Source organism: Armigeres subalbatus, chromosome 3, assembly GCF_024139115.2.
Source record: "Armigeres subalbatus isolate Guangzhou_Male chromosome 3, GZ_Asu_2, whole genome shotgun sequence".
In the NCBI taxonomy this organism is placed as follows: Eukaryota; Metazoa; Arthropoda; class Insecta; order Diptera; family Culicidae; genus Armigeres; species Armigeres subalbatus.
Genome location: NC_085141.1, coordinates 45,648,458 through 45,668,930, shown reverse-complemented (window position 1 = coordinate 45,668,930; position 20,473 = coordinate 45,648,458). Strand labels below are relative to the sequence as shown.

General features: G+C 37.6%; 1 protein-coding gene across 1 annotated transcript; it reads right to left on the bottom strand.

Annotated features, from left to right (window-relative positions):
- Positions 1–2,231: 2,231 nt before the first annotated feature.
- On the bottom strand, positions 2,232–8,299 carry LOC134221612 (bicaudal D-related protein homolog). The gene is made up of 3 exons (XM_062700801.1): positions 8,279–8,299; positions 7,425–8,187; positions 2,232–2,254 (listed from the first exon to the last, which is right to left on the bottom strand). Exons 2-3 carry the CDS (start codon positions 8,053–8,055, stop codon positions 2,232–2,234), a joined length of 654 nt encoding a protein of 217 aa, XP_062556785.1. The 5' UTR covers positions 8,056–8,187; positions 8,279–8,299.
- Positions 8,300–20,473: the final 12,174 nt, after the last annotated feature.

Below are 20,473 nucleotides of genomic sequence, written 5' to 3'. Positions count from 1 at the left end.
TAAACCTGTATTGGGATGCACTTCCTCTAGGGGTCCAAAATAGGACAGTTACTCTATTCGTTGTGTCAGGATTTGCCTGTAGCTGACAAAGTGACCATGGTAGATCTTACACCGTAACACACCACGCAAAGGTTGGAGTTCGTAACTTTAATATCAATTTATCAATTTCGAAAAATGTTCTATGCATATGCATAGCCAAAATGTTTAACAAAAACCCGGATTAATCCATCTGCAGTATAATTTTGGCCCTTTCTTAATCAAAGATATATAAAAATATTTTCAGGTTACTCCAGTGTTTAAATCGAGAGAAAACTACTCATCTTAGAACGGCGATTGAGGGTGTAAAGATAAATATTAATCACCTAATAATAGGCGGATTGCATGAGTTGAGTTGCAAAAAAGTGATGGGTAATATTTTAAACGTAACCAAGAGTAGACGTAGCACTTGAATAATCGTAACGTATTTACATTTATCTTTTGAATTTATGGGGTTTGATTGGTATAGGTATTGATATTGGAAACGACAACATTCATACTATGTAGAATTATTGGCGATTTGTTTTTTTTTTCAAAACTTCTGGAAATGGAACTAATAATTAAATACATAATTAGAATCGCATTGTTCCTAACTATTGAACCCTTATTTACTCAAGCAAATGTAGGGAATTTATAGATTTTAGAAATTAATTTTGCAATTTCTGATCATAATATCTGGTTTACAGTTCGTCTTTGAGTGATAAAGGATTTAATTTCAACAGCCTCGTTGGATAAACGTACAACTCGTCTTTTTGCAACTAGTTGCACAAACTACTATTAATGTTTTGGTTCCAAACTATGAGTTCAGTTTAATAATAAAATTTCTCAGAAAATGAGAACCAAAGTATAAAATAATGTTTATTAAAAATATTCTTCTGGAAATTATTTTTTGCGGACTATTTTAAAACATTTACATGTAATACGGGAAATTCCCTAATTTAAAATGGATATCAACACCATTGCTGAATGTGTGTCATTTAATTGCCAATGCCTACTGCGAATAAATGAAAATAATTATTTTTAACAATTTCTATATTCAATAGTGTATGTGATTTTTTACTAAGGAATCAGAACTGTTATAGTTGTGGATTATTAAACCAATCATTTTCCCTGGATGAGCAGACTGAATCTCTCTGGGCTAATATTATTATTCTTCATCCACCACCGCTGCCCTCGCAGCCTCCAGACGTGAACTCCGAGCGAGGCGATTGCATCGATTGCAACCGACACCACTGCATCTGACCATCATCAAGCATAGAACGGCAAAAAAAATGCGCCCTCTTCTTTCATGCACACTCGCAGACACACCAGGAGCTCTCCCGCTGGCGACTGCATGCTGTGTAGGTAAAAAAAATCCGAGAAACAATGCGGGAGCGAAAAGCACGTCAGTACGTGATGCTGTCACAAACTGTAATGACTCGCACACGGAAGGCATTGCTTCTTTAATGCACAAAGTAAATCTTGCGGTGGATCCGAAGGCACGTGGCAATGCATTCTGATGTCCGTGTTAGGAATGCACGAGATTGATTATATATAAAATTTTTATTGACCTTGACAAGATTTGAAATTGTCAATAGTTTATCGTTGAAAATCTTAAGTTTCAATGAAGTTGGCAAATTGCTGGAGAGTGTCCGAGTCGATCGATATATAAATCTTAAAAATCCATCGAAAGATAAAGGCGCTAGTAACGTTCGAAATCTTCCCTTTCAGCGTAACACTCTCGATTTCCAAAAATCTAAATGACACCCAGTATACACTGATAATAATTCTGTGGTAAAATTATCATCGTAAATCTGTTTGTTATTACTATTCATAAAAATAGTATTCCTGAGCATGATACATTTTTATCAACCCTCATTGTGTTTAAGACGACCATGGATTATTTACTATTTTACCTACCCAGCATAGTAAATTTTAAATCACAGTGTTTTTGAGAAAAATAATTTCTCTGTCGCTGATTCAGTAAACATGGAGTATTGATACAATCCCTCCGAGGAATTGAACGGATTATTTCATATTTATTTCGACTGCTTTATAGAAAATTAAATTCTTTTATTAATTTAACTTGATATAATTCAGCATAAATTTGAGCATATTATGGTAAGTTGATGAAATACATGTGTTAACAGTCAACAGCCACCTAAGAATTGTAGAATTATTACAGGGAGAGATGTTCGGAAGTTGACTCCATGGGATTACAAAAACTGGAACACCAAATCTGATTGAACAAAAGATATTTCAGTTACTAGATAAAGATTGTCGCTTCGGTTCCCTTTGTTCTGCTGTCCGAAACATGTGTGGTACATACCTGTCAAATCGTATGGATTTTCCTTCTTTGACATTTAGCTCCCCTATCCTCGCCAGCAAAAGATGTTCCGGACAGCGACAATCTTTATCTAGTAACTAAAATATCTTTTGATTGAACGCATACTCGCAGTTACATGAAAATGCATTCCCGCTGTATTCTACTGCTCATTGCCGTACAGAAAATGAGCTGGAAAATGCTGCTGCCTGCTTACCGTGGTCCCGGTAAGGTTGTCAGGAAAAGTGCCGCGAGTGCCAAATACAATCGTTTTGTTTTCAAAAACGTCAAGTGGTTTCGAAGTAAATGGTGTATATCAAAATGAAATATGAACACAATTTGGAATGTTTGGGAATAAAAATAATTGTGAGACTCAACATTTGTTTTACTAAACAATTTCTTACAGCGTCATATGCACAGTAGAACCTGAGACGAGACCTGCAAAGACGCTGCTTCTTTTCTCTTGTTTTGACACTTGTTCTTCTTTTCATCACAGTTGACCATCGAGTTTCAACTGTTTACTTGACTGTTTCACCTAAGCCCCAGGTGGACCCTTCTGAGCACAATAAAAGTGTATCTAATTCACGAAATAGTTTATTCATTTACATAAGGATTTTTATACCGGGAACAAAACACAGGTTTATTACTGATTATTAACAAGCTAAACGGAAGGTTTGGAATACTCGTTAAAGTAGAAAAGTCTTGGTAAAACAAAAATGATGTGGAATATTTTATTTGGGATACCAATACTTTCACTCAAGAAGCTGCTGGTTGCACCTGACAGTTTGTGACAGCAGTTGACTGGCAGCAGCTGAAGTTACAATTTTTCCTCTTTGCAGGTCTCGTCTCAGAGTAGAACATTAAATATTTTTGCGGTTTAATTTACCATGTGCAAGGCCACTCGCCAGTGGCGTAGCCAGGGGGGTGGTTTTGGGCAGAGACAAAATTTTCAGAAGAAATTTTTTTTTTCGAAAAAAAAAATGTTCGGAAAACCCCTCCTCCAGACCAATTTCTGGCTACGCCACTGCCACTCGCATATAGTAGAATTGAAAATAACATTGTCAAATTTGTGACTGTGCGTTACTGAATACAGCATAGTAAAATTGACACCAAATCGCAGTAGTTTGAAATATGAGCTGCGTTCTGCACAAATCTAGTGGTAAAATGTTTTTAATTTTACCCTCGATATAGTAAGCGTTACTATGGCGCTTCTTTCAGTGTAGTAAAGAAAGACGTAAGTCCTACATCAAAATAGATAAAAAACGCACAATAGGCCAGATTGTATTTCTATCAACATGAACTAACTTAATCGGCCCTTGATCTGAATGAAACTTAAAAGCGTTCAACAACAACATTTATTCTGCCTAATGAAGGCCTAATTTTGAAAAATTAATCTTTTTTGATACCTTAAAAATGAGTGAGATATATGTATATTTTATTTCATAATTCATTGAGAAAATAAAACGAAACACGGCTACGTGGCGTATACAAAGTGAAATAACAGACATTTTTTTTCGTGTGACCGAATCGCCGAATAATATGCTATTTAACTCAAATTTTGGATTAATTTATTTGTTCGTGCAGGGCTTAACTTTTAGCGCGAGAAGATTGAAAAATTCGAACAGGGGTCCGACGGTCGACTGTCGGAAAGCTGTTCCGCAAACGTCAAATCACTTGTTGCACGGTAAAAAATTTTGGTTTATTTTTTCGGTGTGAATGTTGATTATTAAAATCAACGGGAATATGCAACTTTAAAAGAATGTTAAATGCCGCTATATTTTTTAAACAAGTTTTATGATTCTTTGAAGACATTTTGTCATATATGTATGTGATTTAGAAACATTTTAGATTTCTCAAATATTCTTGATATCAAGAAATATCAACACTTTTCGTACAGTGCATGCCATTTTGAACTTTCCGACACTCAGTCTGCTTCTTCTTCTTTGCTCCGCAAAATTAGAATTTTTCTCTTTTCTCGCAATATACCGCTTTGTAGTGCCGTGTTGCTTTTCTCATGATGACAGAACGATATTCCCTATACCAGTTATACAACTTTTGTGAGAAGCAAAAGGGGGCCAACTTTTGGATACCGTTTCTCTTCGAAGTTGCACTTATGTTATGTACCGAAAGAGTCATTTGGCCGAATAGGACATTTGAAAAGTGAGAAATGAAAAGTAAGAAGTGAGACGTCTCACTTCTCACTTCTCACTGTGAAAAGTGAGTAGTTCAAAGGGGGCAGAGGTACGTCCGTTGGCCGAAAGGGTCATTGAAATGGTCATTATGCCGAAAGTGTCATTTTGCCGAAAGGGTAATTTGGCCGAAAGGGTCATTTGGCCGAAAGGGTCATTTGGCCAAATAGGATATTTGAAAAGTGAGAAATGAGGAGTGAGAAGTGAGACATCTCGCGCCTTTCATTTTTTACAGTGAGAAGAGAAAAATGAATAGTGAGAACTGAGAAGTGAGACGTCTCTCTTCTCATTCCTAATTTCTCACTTTTCAAATGAACTATTCGGCCAAATGACACTTTCGGCCAAATTATTCTTTCGGCTAAATGACTCTTTCGGCCAAATTATTCTTTCTGCTAAATGACCCTTTCGGCTAAATGACCCTTTCGGCCTAATGACCCTTCCGGCCAAATGATCCTTTCGTCCAAATAACTCTTTCTGCTAAATGATCCTTTCGGCCAAATGACTCATTCGGCCAAACGACCCTTTCGGTCAAATGACCCATTCGGGCAGATGTGTTTCGGCCTAATGGTCTGTTTGGCCTAGTGGCATTCAGTCAAATGGCTTTCGGCCGAATGGGTTTCGGCCAAATGACCCTTCCATGGACGCTTAGGAAAATCGTCGCATGTGGGCGTCTAGTCTGCGTTATGCAGCGTACACACCAGTCAAGCAGTTTGACGAACATTGACTCCGCCCCCAAGAAAACGCTTTGGTTGCTGCTTTGTTTGAACGTGTGTGAAGTTGTTCGAACAACCATTTGACAGTTGGCGGCTCGGTTGGAAAAAATTATAACGGTTTGATTTTGGTTTGAGTTGTCGGGGGTGGAGTCAAGGTTCGCCGAACATGTTTGAGCATTTGTAGCGAAGTTGCACAAACCCCCATATATTTTTTGATGGTTGGTGCTCAAGTTGGCGCTTCGGTCGTTCGTGTGTGATATTGTTGGTGGAATAAATTGATTGTTCGTGTCGCTGTTGGTAAAACTTGGTGGATGTTTGAATAAACGAGAGGCGAAGTCAATGTTGGTCAAACTGCTTGACCGTGTGTACGTTCCATTACAGGAACGAGTAAAGGCCAGGCATCATAGATTCGTTGCGAAGATGTTATTACAACAAGAGCTGTGAACATTTGTGTCTCCAAGACGAAATTGGATTACTGACCGTATAGATAACTATGATCAACATCATCACTGTCCTGTTCAAGCGATCGAATGATGGGATGGTTGGCAATGCATTATCACGAGTAATATTCTTTCTCTCTCGTCTCGGCAAACAATCCAACACAATTCTCTGTGATTCCAACCAGCAGCAACTTCAGCTTGATCGTTGATTGTTAACTTTACAGTTATTTAACCTTACAATATCACACTATTTGCTAAAGAAAAAAGTTACCCTTTCGTTAACAACATATTTAACACAATGTGCACTCGCTTGACTCTGGATATACAACAGTAGCACATGTGAAGATTGGACAAATCAAGCATCCGAAAGATATTAAATTTGCAAAAAAGAGCTAACCGCGGTGGAGGCTGGTACTCGGATTCTGATGGCTTTTCCGCAAACGTGACCTTTAAGTGGTCTTGTTGTGTAGGGGTTATCACGTCTATCTAGAGAGTAGGAAGTTGAGGGTTCGAGTCCCTCCAAGACACGTGGATTCTCTTTCGCAAATTTTATATCAATATTTCGAAACATGTGCTGTGCATATGCACAGCCAAGATATTTAACAAAAAACCCAGATCAATCCACCTAGCGTTGGTGGTGCCTTTCTCGCGCATTAAAATAATAAGAAAAACACATAAGAGAGGTCGAAATAGCGCTTTAGGGGGATAGATTTTACTTTTTCCATCAATTCATATGTATTTGCAGTCATTTGAATGCATTGCTGCAATCTTTGAAAAAAAATTTTTTTTTTCGTTTTTGAATTTTTTTTCCCAAGGGGGGACCCTTGGCAGAAAAACAATGTTTTTTTCAATAGCTTTGGAACGCAATGACCGATCGGGCCAATTTTCATTAAGAAACAACTAAACCGTAATCCGCGTCGACTGCAACTTGTTGCGAGCAAATCGAATAATGCTAAGTACCGAAAAGTGTGTCTCACATTTTTGTACACACACACACACACATACATACACACATACAGACATCACCTCAATTCGTCGAACTGAGTCGATTGGTATATAACACTATGGGTCTCCGAGCCTTCTATCAAAAGTTCGGTTTTGGAGTGATCCTATAGCCTTTACGTATACGAGAAAGGCAAAAATGGTTTTCGTACGGCCGAGTTGCCGAATAATATGCAATTAATTGTTAACACATTTGAATCATTTGTTTGAGAAACTGCATGGATATATGCAAATGGATATATTTTATACAATTTCGAGCAAACAACAAAGATCTGTTTTTGAACAAATTGGCACCGAATCTTTCGATTTCTTCGATACAGATAAAAAAAACTCAACACCCTGGAACACTTCCAGTGTGAAAACTGTAAGCAGTATTCCATAATTGCTCTTCAAAGTGCGTGCACAAACGAAAAAAATGTCATACATTCCTGAATAAAATTTTTTTTTCGTGTTTTTTGCCAGAATACGTATTTTTGGACGAGGATTCAGAATATATAAAAATCTCATTTTGGCTTGTTACATACGCAGTTTCTCAAACAAACGGTTCATTTATCCATTTCTGCTGCCAGCTAATCGAAAATTGCTTACGAGGTCTGCAGCAAGTCCCAAAACCGAGTGAAGCAATGGCAAAATAGGCAGTTGATTTTGATTGAACTAATTACGAACAAGTTACGTCAAACAATTTCAAATAAGTGATATCCGACCCACATCCAATGATTGCAAATGTCGTATAAATACTCACCCGAATCATCATCGTGGTGCGTACTCCGCAGCGTTTGGCAGAGCGTCTTCAGCTGTTTGTACACCGACTGTGCCTCCTTGTACAGCAGGATCGTCGCTTCGTCGTTGCTGCCGCCGGTGCCGTCCACCATCATCGAATCGTCCTCGCCGTTCATCTCCTGCAGCAGCGACGAGTGGTTCTGATCGCTGGTATGCGACCGCTGGCTATCGAACGACTCGAGCCGCTCGCTCAGCGTTCCATTTTCCCGCTCCAGCCGGTCCAGCGTCTGCACCGTCATTTGGTACTTGGTGTCCTGCTCCTTGGTGCTCCGCTCTAGGATGTGTATCCGCTCGGAAGCTTCGTTCAGCGCTACCGAGAGGTTTTCCTTCTCGCTCGCCGTCATGTGCAACCGGTTCTCCAGGTCGTTTTTCTTCTCCAGTATCATCCGCAGTTCGTGCTTCAGACTTTCGAGACTGCTCACGTGGTCCTGTATGCTGAGCGTTCGCCGGTTGCATTGTTCTTTGATTTCCTGCAGCTGGGTCGATAGCTGCAGTTCGGTGACGTTGGCTTTCTTCAGCTCGTTGGACAGGCGAGTGTTCTGGGCGGTGAGCTCTTCGATAAGTAGATTTTTCTCACGTTCCATTTGGCGCATGAGCTGCTCCTGCAGTTCGAGCTTCTGCCTGAACAGCTTGATGTCGGTTTGCAGTTCCAGGATGACGGCATCGTTTTCGCTCGAGGTGCTCTCCAGCTGTCGTTTCAGAATGTATTTCTCTTGTTCCAATTTCTGGAAATAATCAAAAAAAACATGTTGTATAAAATTGAAATCAATCAAATGTTTGTCTACAAAGTTGGTTCAATGACTCTGGCCTCATTACCTATATTTCATCTTCTGCCTACGCGCTCAGCAATTCATATTTACGCCGGTCTACTTTGCCTAGTAGGTTAACCAATTGGGGGTTGTGTGTTTCCATTTATTTCTTTAGTCTTTTTATTTATTTCATTAAGTAATAAATTGCATGGCGAATTGCTCCAGTCTCACATAAAAGGAGCGGTTTGATTGGTCAAACTGGTTTCTCATTAACGAAAAAACGTAGCGCAATTGATGAAAAATATCTTATGGATTAAATAAATTGGGGCGACCTTCGTTTGGTAAGATATTATTAACATCACCTTTTACTAGTGCATAAACTATTTACATTTTCAACCCGTGGTTTTTCTTTGAAAAAAAAAACTTTTTGGAAAACTCAGAAAGTAAATTGAATTTAGAACAAGAATAATTAGAGTCGTAACGAAAAAAAAATTTAATTCTTATTTTACATATCGCAGATACGATCAACGAGCGCACTGGAAAGTTGATGTGAATTCACGCCATACGCTGATGGTATTAAATTGTTGTTATTACTCAGCGCTTTGCCCGGGCGGTGGTCATATGACATCAGTTAACAGAGCATCTCGTCCATACACCCTCAACTACTGGAACAGCCAATTTCGCCAAAAGTAGTACACCCACGCAGGAATCGATTATATCAAGTGAGTGGACGATTCGCGGTGACACAAAGTGCCTGCCATGGTGAGCGATGGTTGCGTGGCACGCCTAGACTAGAAAATAGGTATCCAACAAGACTATGATGTCGATGACGAGGCGAGGTTTGCGTGCGCCGTAATATTGGCAGGCATAAATAAATGGATGGATGGAAAAATTCAAATGACCTATCCTGTATGACGATCATCAGAAGCAGACTGATGCGAATAAGCCCATAACAATCAAATTGAGTGAGCATTGATAACGAAATACAAGTTGAATAAATATTTGAACATATTGGAACGATCAATAAGGTCTTTGGAGACAAATTCTTTATAATGAAGTTTAGAGTTACATAGATGTTGATAAGGAAAAGCAAAAACTTTAGTCGTAATTATCTCGCAAAATGAACTACAAGAATACCTCGATAGTACGTAGGCGTTTTGCCTTTCTTGCATACTAAGTATACGTAAAGGCTTTGGGATCACTTCATAAACGAACTTTTGATAGAAGGCTCGGAGACACATAGTGCTATATACCAACCGACTCAGCTCGACGAATTGAAATGATGTCTGTATGTGTGTGTGTATGTATTAGATCTCTTCCTATTTTCAAAAACTATCAAAATTCTTATGCTAATGCCTTCAGTCAAAATTTCAGCAAACTTGGATGAAATTTCGAGGTGGCTCAGGTCGATTTAGTCCAAAATACTATTTTCAAGTATCAAAAAAATCTATCAAGAGATATAAGCGCCGAAAAGCATCACAAGAACCTATAAATGGAAGCTTCTGGTGTGCTCTAAAAGTCTTGTGAACATGACTCGTTCCGTTTAGGTTTTGATCATGTTAGTTATTTTCAAGCTTAAAGTGCTTAAAAACATGGTTTCTATCAAAAGTCGTTGTTTTCCAAGTTCTAGCAATATAACTCACAAACAATCTGTACGATTTGCAAGATTTTTTCACCAATCGATTGGTCTTGGGATCAGCTGTGTTTGTACATTCTGAGAGTCAACCACACAGTATAAAAATGTTACAGCATATATGATGTAACAAAAAGGCTCCGTACGATTCGACTCATTTTTCCATCACTTTCAAAAATTACAGGTCGTCGTTACTATGGAGCTTGCATTCAATATTGCGTACAAGAAAAAGTTGGATATAAAATTGAAAGCTTTTGAACACAAAAATGTGGGTTCAATTATTTACGTAGTGTGTAATTTTCAGAATTTTTAACTGTGCAATTTGACGGGTAAAGTAGAAAAATTGTCAAAATTCAATGATTTCATGAGTTCTGAAGAAAGCCATCAAGCTCAAACTGAAATCGATCTAGAGTGCGACGCTGTAATCAACTAAATGATTGACAGATCGAAAATAAAACTCGAGTGGGATCGGGCAGGTTTGCCCACACTGTTAAAAATTCTGAATATTACACGTCAAGGAAATATTTGAACTCATATTTTTGCGTTCAATAGCCTTTAATTTTACATCCATTTCTTGTACGCATTATTGAATAGAATGAGTCGAATCGAACGGAGCCTTTTTGTTACATCATATATGCTGTAATATTTTTATATTTTTATACATTTTAACATACTGGACAGAAGAGCTCCACGAGTTCGTCGACAAGAAGCATAATGCGCATAAGGACATCAAGGAGCTGGTGTTAAAGATCCGGAGGGCTTTTGGGTCGGCCATGACGGCATGGCACAACCTACACACTTATTTTTTTTCATCGAGATCCCACCATTTTTTGTTTATTTTCCCGAGGTCAGGCCTGGCAGCGGGTCACTTTTTAGTGACTTGGTCACTTTTTTCGGGCAAGTCACTAAAAAGTCTCTTTTTTCAACCTCAAGTCACTAAAGTCACTTTTTCTCGCAAAAAGTCACTATTTTCAACTATTTTGAAACTATTGACTATTTTTGAATGAAGCTTTATGTATAAGTCGGATGATGCTTTGTTCGTGGCGGAAATTACGGAAATTGGAAAAATGATCGCTCTGAAACTTCGCCAGCCATTTTGCTCGCTGCTTTCATTGGCATTTCACTAGTAGCTAATTCACCTTTCCCCTCAACATTTTTTATTTGCTCAATCGATTCTTTATTTTATTTAAAGTCAACTTTCCCATAGAAACCCATATTTTTGAGGCCTCTAAGTATTTTTAGAATTCAAAAAAAAATATTAAAAAAGTGTTGTTTTTCAAGATTGGGCTAACATCCGCCTGATTTTGAACGAATTATTTTTTCAGACTGGTTCACTCGTGCAGCATTTTTTCAACTTTTGTTTTCGATTTCTAAAATAGTTAGACGCTTGAGAGAGAGTTGAAAGATAGAGAAAGTTGACCTTTAATAAGCTAAAGAATCGATTGAGACAATAAAACGATATGCAATTTTTGACGGGAAAGGATATAGATTAGATCTGTTCACCATTTTCAAAAGTATTTCAGATTCAAAGCGCCACCCCTCTATTTCAATGAGTATCTTAAATGGAGTCTCCTGACCAATTTTCAGCCAAATCCATGGAGATTTAGAGGTGCATCAAACGAGATTTGTGATTTTTCAGACTTTTTCGTAAAAATATCGTCTGAATGCATCAATTTAACTCCACATAATAAAAGGATTAGTCGTTGATAGCTTCTTTAGACTATTATCTACCACTTTGTCATTGATACTAGGATGCTTAGAGGGTTTATTCTATGACTTTTCATTAGATTTAGCTGAAAAAAAAATGCCTGAAAACCAGAAAAATAATTTTAGGTGCTTCTGGGGGTAGTATAAATTTTCAATATGTGCCCAATTCAATTTTTCCTTTCATTTCCTTAGAGTGTTGTGGAAGTTTCGTCCATACATCACTTTATTCTGAAAAATAAGCTTTGGCATGTAATAATGCAGTTTTCATGAAATACTCAACATTTGAAAAGGGTAGTCAAGCAAGACCATTCTCCCCATGCTAAAACAAAGTTGACCATGATTGCCATGTTGCTCAGAACGTTTTGAACACGAACACGCGTTCTCGTGTTCAGATGCATCTCTGGATGCTACCGACAAAGCATTGAAAGGGGCCATCCAGAAACCACGTGGTCATATTTTTGAAGATTTTCAACCCCCCTTCCCCCCATGTGGCTTATCGTGGTCTTTTGGCAGACCCCCCTCCCCCCCGTGACCACGTGGTTTTTTTTTTCAAGTACAAAAATAAAAAAAAAACACTTTGTGACTAAAACATATGGTTAATCCGAACAATTTTGAAGATGGACAATTTCAATTGATTCAAAATAAACTAAACCCAGCATGGAAATTATAAATTTTCATGAAGTCGAAAATTTTGATTATGTTATCATGTTGTAATGTGTATCAGGTATTAGGATATCTAGAACTCGCACACCTTCGATGCATCAGGAGGATACAAAAAAATGTGGACTCGCGAATATCTTATAAAAATTTCGAGAAAAATTTATAATGGTTTAGAAATTTACCAAAATATCCCTATGTTTTAATTTTTTTTTTAAATTGTTTTATTAGTGATATTTTTAAATAATTTTAAAGTTCATCACTGAATATCCCTATAGATTCCTTAGAGTATTTGGGACCTTCCATAGCTCTGGAGCTACTGGAAATTGTTAAGATATTAACCTCAGCGAAGCATCTGAACTGAACGCCTACAACGAAAAGTTTATCAGAGAATCACAAAGTTAATATGTAATCTTAGAGATCCAAATAAAACCTCCTACTGTTGTTTCTTTTGCGTAGCATTGCTGTAGAAATTTATTGTTTTCAGAATCACCAATATTAGAAATAAATAATTATAAAATATTTTCTTTAATTGTTCATTGCTAATATTGATTTATTCATGAAAATTTTGTATTTTTTCGTTGAACATTTTGATTTCTTTATGGAAAATTCTTATTTCATAATTGCAAGTTTTGCTTTTACAAGTGCTATATTATTATTGTTGTGTGTATTATTGTTCTTTATTGGCAATTTCCTATTTTATTATGGAAAATTTCTATTTTTTCTCTACTAAAGAGATTTTTAATCCAGAACTGGCTCATCTCTCAAAATTTCTAATTCTTCATTGAAATTTTATTTTGATGTCGACTCGTGGGAGCCAATGATGCCATACTAAAAATATTTACTCGGTCACTCTGATGGTTCTTTGGAATAATTTTCCAACGAACTTCTATTCCACATCTCGAATATGCTTCAATCAATGGTCCTTTCATAAGCGACTCATAGAGGAATGGATGTATTATAGACCAATTATTATTTTGGAGTTCGGATCATTCGATTTATCCAATTAACCAACTTATGAATGATGTATGATATAATATCCCAGTAGGTCCATTGGGTTGATATGACTTCAATTATTATTTATACAAGCTACTACAGACTTCTTAGGTTATACAAAACGTCCTGGAAGTCGTAATGTTTGAACTACTTAAGACCGTGAACCCAGTGTGAAATCACCGTGAACGTCCACCCGTTCTGGGGTGTTGGCGTCCACACGCCTGGGCCAGCTCACCTTGGTGTTATCTCAGGGTCGGCTTTAGACCACGGAAAACTGGACAACCCTATACTCACCTGCCAACCGATCGAGCGAACAATGGATAGGCCTCTACCTAGATGAGGGTTGCATTCGTTTTATAACCAAGCTAAGAACAAAAGGGGTTCGTTTTTGTATTTTAAATTTATTAATTTCTACTGAGACTGGGGAGATTACTACTTGGTGTTGATTGTCGTTGGGGCCCGTTCTGTTGCGTCAGATGTTGGAGGGAAGGGGAGGGTTATTGCATACCTTGCATACTTGGAGCACGTGTTAGAGCGTTGAGATGGTATGAGCGTCGCGTCACTCGGGAACCGACGCCGCTCCGATGCTCGTTGCTGACGGTGCTGCGGCGACGTTGCTCAGATGACTTCCCCTCAAATTTGGAATCTAGCCGCCGGGAGGCTGGCTACGGGCGGGAATTGACACCGTTCTTGGGTATGTCTCCACTGAAGAGATGTGTACCGCCGCGAGGGGTGTATGCACCTTGTGCAATTTGGTCGAGAGCGGAATCCCAGTAGTCGTTTGCGGTAGACTACGGAATCGGTTTTGTCGGGATGTTGCAAAAAACTGGGGGCACGCTAGGAAGCGACGTGGCGTGTACCGGAGCGTCCCGTTGAGCCACCTGGCGAAAACCGAATATCACTTCGACCAACTACGAGGAACTTTTTTTTTAAATTACGTTATGTTGCTTCCTTATCCCGAACAATACTGATCCTCTTCCTCAGAACCAGAGCTACTCATCCCATCCATTCCAAAATTCTTCCTTCTCCCATTCTCCACCATGCTCCCCCTCTCCCTGAGTCCTTCGTTCCACTTTTCTCCCGGATCTGGTGTTGCAGCATCCCCAGTTTGCTCCCTTTTTGCGAGGGGTCTAACAAAGTCTCCATGGGCGAATTTTAAAGTTCGAATTTTATATAATATTAAGCATGGGTTCTCAAACTAATTTCGAATTGAATTAACAATTTTATATTTAAATGAATTACAATACAATGAATACAATATAAACAATTTTATTAACCTAACAAAGAGCAACTGTTTTTGTTTTATCTAAAATAGCCATAGGTTGTTGCCGATTACGTCGGTAACAAGTGCTTCAAAAGCCCTACAAAAAGAGTTTGCGAACAAACCTCATAGTCATTGTGCAACTTGATGTTGGCTCAAGGTAATTTTGGGTACCTTGTCTCTTGGATCTCATGTTAATGGAAATTAGAATCATATGCTCATTTCATCGGATTGGGTATATACCGATGATGAGAACATTGCAAATGTCTTGATTGATCTGGTAGATTCGTGGGCATCTCGTATTCCTGAATACTAATCACTGGCTTAACGTTCAGGATGACCCATCTTATCTGACCACCCATCTATTTGAAATAATTCAAACATTTAAACTTTATTTACAGGCTCTTAGAATCGAAATCTTCCTAAGGTTTCGGATATCTGAGTTTTCATGGTCAGTCAAATTTGAGCAAAGCCAATATCTAGATGAACAATTTCACTGTGATTTTATAGACAATCTAAAACGCTGGGCATATATGACCCATCATTCCTGAAAGGGTTGAGATTTGTTTTGGAATTCAATTCCAATCGTTTTAGGAATTGGAGACTTTTTTTCATATCGCAGAAATCTCCTTAGTTCTAAGACCCTTTTATGAATTTAGAAAGCATTTTATTTAGAACTTCATGTTGATTTTTTAAATGCAAGCTTTTCTATGTCATAACCTTTTTCATGCGCACTACTAGAATTTTGTGCAATCAGAACATTTAGGTGCATTAATAATTTTTTCGATCAATTATGATAATTATTCAATATCATAAAAACTAGGCTTCTTAAGCCTAAATTATTGCCTACATTTATTGCTTGGATTAATTTTAAATTCCAAGATCTTCTTAATTTTCAAGAATAATTATTCTGGAGTTGCAAGGGAAACCCTTAGAAATATTGATAAGAAATCCTTCGGTGTCTCCCCGGAAAATCTTTAGAATTTCAACGACATTTTTTTCCGAAATTCTGTGGAAGAGTTCCGAAAAATGTTCGGTTGAAATTTTGAAGAACTAGAAGAATCCGTAGAAGGATCCGAAATGCATATTTACGATGAAAATTCCAATAAACATCAAATTCCGAAGAATTTTCAGTATAAAATAGAAAAAAAATCCAGCTTACTTTTTTACAGAATCTCTAAAGATTTTTTCAAAATCCTGGGCAACTTTAATTTCCAATGGAATTTTTTTTTCGTTTTCCAAATAAAATTCTTAGAAATTTTCAGCAGTTTTTTTTCAATTTCCAAATGAAATTATTCGGAATATGCCAAAATATTTCCGATGGAAATTCCTAAGATTTTCCAGTAGAAAATCGAAAAAAGTCCATCTGAATCACCAAAAATGAATTTCCCGAGGAAATTCCGATGTTTTTACAAGTGGAAATAACAAAAAAAAAAATGTACTTTTGTAGTACTTGTAAAGGTTGTACTTTTGAAGCATTTCCAGTAGGATTCCTTAAAAAATTAAATCAAAATTTTTAAGATTTTCTGATGTGAAAATTCCTTAAACCTTCTAAATCATTTCCTGTGCATCTTTGCATGGTAAAGTAAAGCAATGTTTAGCTGAACCTACAAAGAAATCAAAATGACATCCCGAAGAAGAATGAATTCCCGATGAAATTTTGAAATGATTTCTGGTTCAAATTCAAAAAACATGAACCTTGAGAATTCTAAAGATTTATTCTTTGAAAATCCAAAGAATTTTTTGAAGATAATCCATAGACTCTTCCGTGGAAATTCTAAATAATGTCTCGAATAAAAAAATACTTGGATAACTTAAATAAATGTGATAGAACTCACAAAGAGCGTAAAAAAGTATTCCGAAAATTTTTCATTTCGAGATTCCAAAATTGAAAAAAAAATCAACGGAAATATCAAAGTGTTTCATGTGGCATTGGCTCCATATTCCAACTGGAAGTTGGTCTGCTTTTCAACTTAGTATATTCTATTAGCATTAGCAGTTATAAATTGAAAGCTTTTATATGCCAGCCATTGCACGATTATATATCTTGTGTAGCAAGTACGATGGATACACTATACCTAGGGTGTCGAGAATGTTTCCCACCCGAAAACATCCTAGACAGGAACGAGAATCGAACTCGTCATCTCCGGATTGGCAATCCTACGCCTTTGCTCGCAAGGCTAATTGGAGACTGAACATTTTGAAGTGCAATGAAGAAGAATTTCTGGTGAAGATTCGGATGAACTTGTCGAAGAAATTCATTAGAATGTTTTTCCACCGAAAATTATATGTATTTCCCACGGGACTATTTTTAATTTTCAGACAGAATTCACATGGAATTTTTTTCGGAGTTTTAAGGAAAATTTTTCGGAATTAACACTGGAGATGTTTTGTTTTTTTTTTCATTATCAATTTGTAGCAAAATTTCCAAGCAAAATTTTTCAGAGAGAATTGTTCAAAAAAAAAATCTGAATGCCAACACTTTATTGTATGAAGTAATGTCAAAGTTTTTACAGGAATTTTTTTTACTTGATTTGAATATCCACAAGAAATTCTTTTGAATTTTTCTTCTTAAGATTTTTTCTCGGATTATTGTAAAAACATGAACATTTTTCAAAATTGTAGCTGCAGTCCGCTAATGAAAAAGTGTCGGCGGCGTGATGCCAAAAACCATCTGCGGCGGATTTTTTAAAAAATATTTTTCCATTTTTCCTATCCATTTTTTTTTGTGGAAATTGAGACTGAATCGCAACCTGTTTTTTCGTTTATTTATGTATGAATATAGGATCTTAGGCAAAGATGGTCAAATAATGCAGATATGCATTGGCGTTGCGACCGACGCTGCGTTATCGATTTTTCTCGATGCATACCTACGTCTTTTTAACGCTGAGTTGAAAAGACGCTACGTGGGCATTGGCCCTTAGATGCGCTTTGCGTTTAATGATTTAATCATTAAATTTTAATGATTTGTATTTTTTACACCGCTATTGTTATTCACCAAAAGTTTTTCGTGTAAAAAAACCACGTGGTTCGAGAGCAACACCCCCCTCCCCCCATGTGGCTTATCGTGGTCATTTTCCAAACCCCCCCTCCCCCCATATATGACCACGTGGTTACTGGACGGCCCCATACCATATATTACTTCATTAAGACTATAAAAGTCAGATGAAAAAGATTAATAAATACAAATACAAATGAACTTAATAATATAATTAAAAAATCACTCTAATAAAGACTCAAAAAAAAATTATTGTCAAAGAATCTTTTTGGAAGTTCACATCATACGCAAGTCTTAATCATCGAGGTCTCATGAGCGAGCTAACTCGCTTGCGATTCTGCAAGGAACTCATGCTGTATTTTTCGGGCTGAATTGCATCGTTTCGTTTATTCACCGAAAATATTCTTGCTCCAAACAGCGTCGATACTCAGTCAAATCTTTTTGTTTACATATGGATTTATTATCCATTGTTTCAAGTGATAAAAAGTCAATACATTCATTAAAGAAAAACACAAAAATATATGCAATGATGCATATCGCGAGTCGATTCATGAACGATTCTCTGGGCCATGAGTCTGGTAGGATTTGACTCGCACTCGAATCGAATCACACATGAGATATGAGAATTTGAGTTTTTCCCAACACTATCAACAATACTATCAACCATCCAATTCTTTGACATCTATGAGAGCGTCGACGAGTCACTGGGCTCTTATTAAGTAGATGTTATATCATCATTTCCTTCCCTTCCCTAGTAAAGGAGAAGATGGACGTGGCTGGCAATGGTAGCTTTCATGCCTTATCATTTTGGGCCACCAATTGAATTACCATTACATCTGAAATGGAAATCCGTAAGCAATTAGGGTAGGAAAGTGAACGAATATGACAGCTATCAGCAGAGGCGCGATCACGCCCCGAGACGTGGGTAGGACAAATAAAAAGATTTATCAAATAGGAGAAAAATGAATATAACATCTGTTATTATCAGCTTAAAATGCAAAACACATGACTCCTACTAAAAATGCTAAACTATGCTTTACAGTTACTAGTAGTGACTGCCAGAGAAACAACAAATGAGAAAAGCTTTCTCGGGATTTAGAACTATTCTCATTGTACGTGATTTAGAGTTTCATGAATTCGAGATCAATAACGATGCCGTCAAATTCCTCACAGTCCTTTTGGAAGAGTGAACATTAGTTAGAAAGAAGGAGGAAGAGTTAAATTAGTTCGATTTTTATTGCTTCGAGAGATCGATGAATCCCCTGCATCTCCGTGAGCTCCACGGGAAAGGATTAATTGATTAGTGGGGAATCTATGGGAAGCTGCCTTGGTAATCGACCAAGAATTTTAATTTATTCTATTCTTTTTGGCAAACACAAAGATTAAAACCGTGTTTCAAACCAATTCAACGCATCACTCAATGTGTTTCCGTTGATAAGCGATAAAACGATTTAAAGTCTATTCAGCAGAATTCACGCACCGTGACCTCTGCGTTCTGAGCAGAATCATTTTTTTAGGGATCGAATCGAGGCGCACTATAGAAGCACTGGTAGTGGTAGATATTTACAACCAGTCAATTATTGAGCTCCGAATCCGTAGAAACTGTTAATATTTCTCCGAATTCGCGAATGCACCCAGTCAGAAGCTGCAGTTTCATTATTATAACAAATATTACCTATCATCATGGGCAGAGTAGTTTAACCTTCCGTTATCATGTAAATATAACAATCGCCAAAAATTCCCTTATAATGCTTCCTTACCATACCTTGAAAGATTGCTCGTTAAACGATAAGCCCACGGACTACATATCTTTCCACTTAATCGAAACGTGTTCTACATAGTTTTCTATTATAAAGCGATTGTGGCACGCAGTAGGAGGTTTCACACCTTTGCATGATTCTTGGTGCATCACAGGTTGAATTGTTTAAATGATTTCAGCATAAGAGTAGCGTTGGTTCTGTTCCACATGAGTCGATCAAGATTATCGCCTCACACCATAGCAATGCGTTTAACGGTTCGAGTTCGGTTCAAACATTATTGGTAAGGGGTCACAGAATGGCCACCAATAACTAATTGGATTCACAGCCTGTTGAGACCCCTAAAAATCGCACCGGCAGCAAGCTACAAAGTGATCTACATTTAGAAAGCTCCGCCGATCATCCGACCAACCTTGATCTCCAATGGCAGCGGAAGAAGATCAATCTTCCAGCGATGGCGATGTGGCGGCGCGCGACCGAGCAGTACCCGTTCGCGTTTTCCGCACCGCAAAGCGGGCCCTAATTTCCTCATCTTTGTTCCATCTGATCTCGATAAAACTTAAAACATCACCGCGCGCCATCTAGACACCCACCGCCAAGATTAATCTGTCACGATTGTTCTCCGCGCACTGGTTACTGCGACCAGGTACGCGGTTCGGGTGGTATTGTGAGACACAGTGACCGACAAATAATATGAAATCTTTATTTATATTTAAGTTAGTTTTTTCTTTATCTAGCTAATCACATATTGTCAGGTTATTTTACATTTAGTAAATTTTCATGGACTCGCACCGTGACAGCACAAAATTTCATAGCAAAGGCGAGATTTCGGGATGACGCAAGGTCATGTGAGTATTGGGAAAACAGCGGAGATCCTTCGTCGCATAGTATGAAAAGAACCAGTCTACCAAAGAGTAATGTTTGCCTCATAAATCTACTTCTTCTTTTGGCATCCAAGCATTGACCGAGAATCGAATTCACCATCTTCGAATGGGCAATGCTACCTACACCCAATACAGTTCTCAAAATAATCCTCCCAGTTATGTTGTCAGGCTTAAATGCAAGATTAAACGAGTGCAATTTTTTATTGTTTTGATAAATTCGTCTCCTTGTTACAGTACTGTTTGTATTCTCTTTTTACATTCGGTTGGAATGTGGCTGAGTTTAGGGGAAGCCCAAATAGATGTCATCCCTACAAAACCAAACTTTGTACCTCTCTAGATTTCGACCAGATTCTGCTCGTAAGCTCCCCA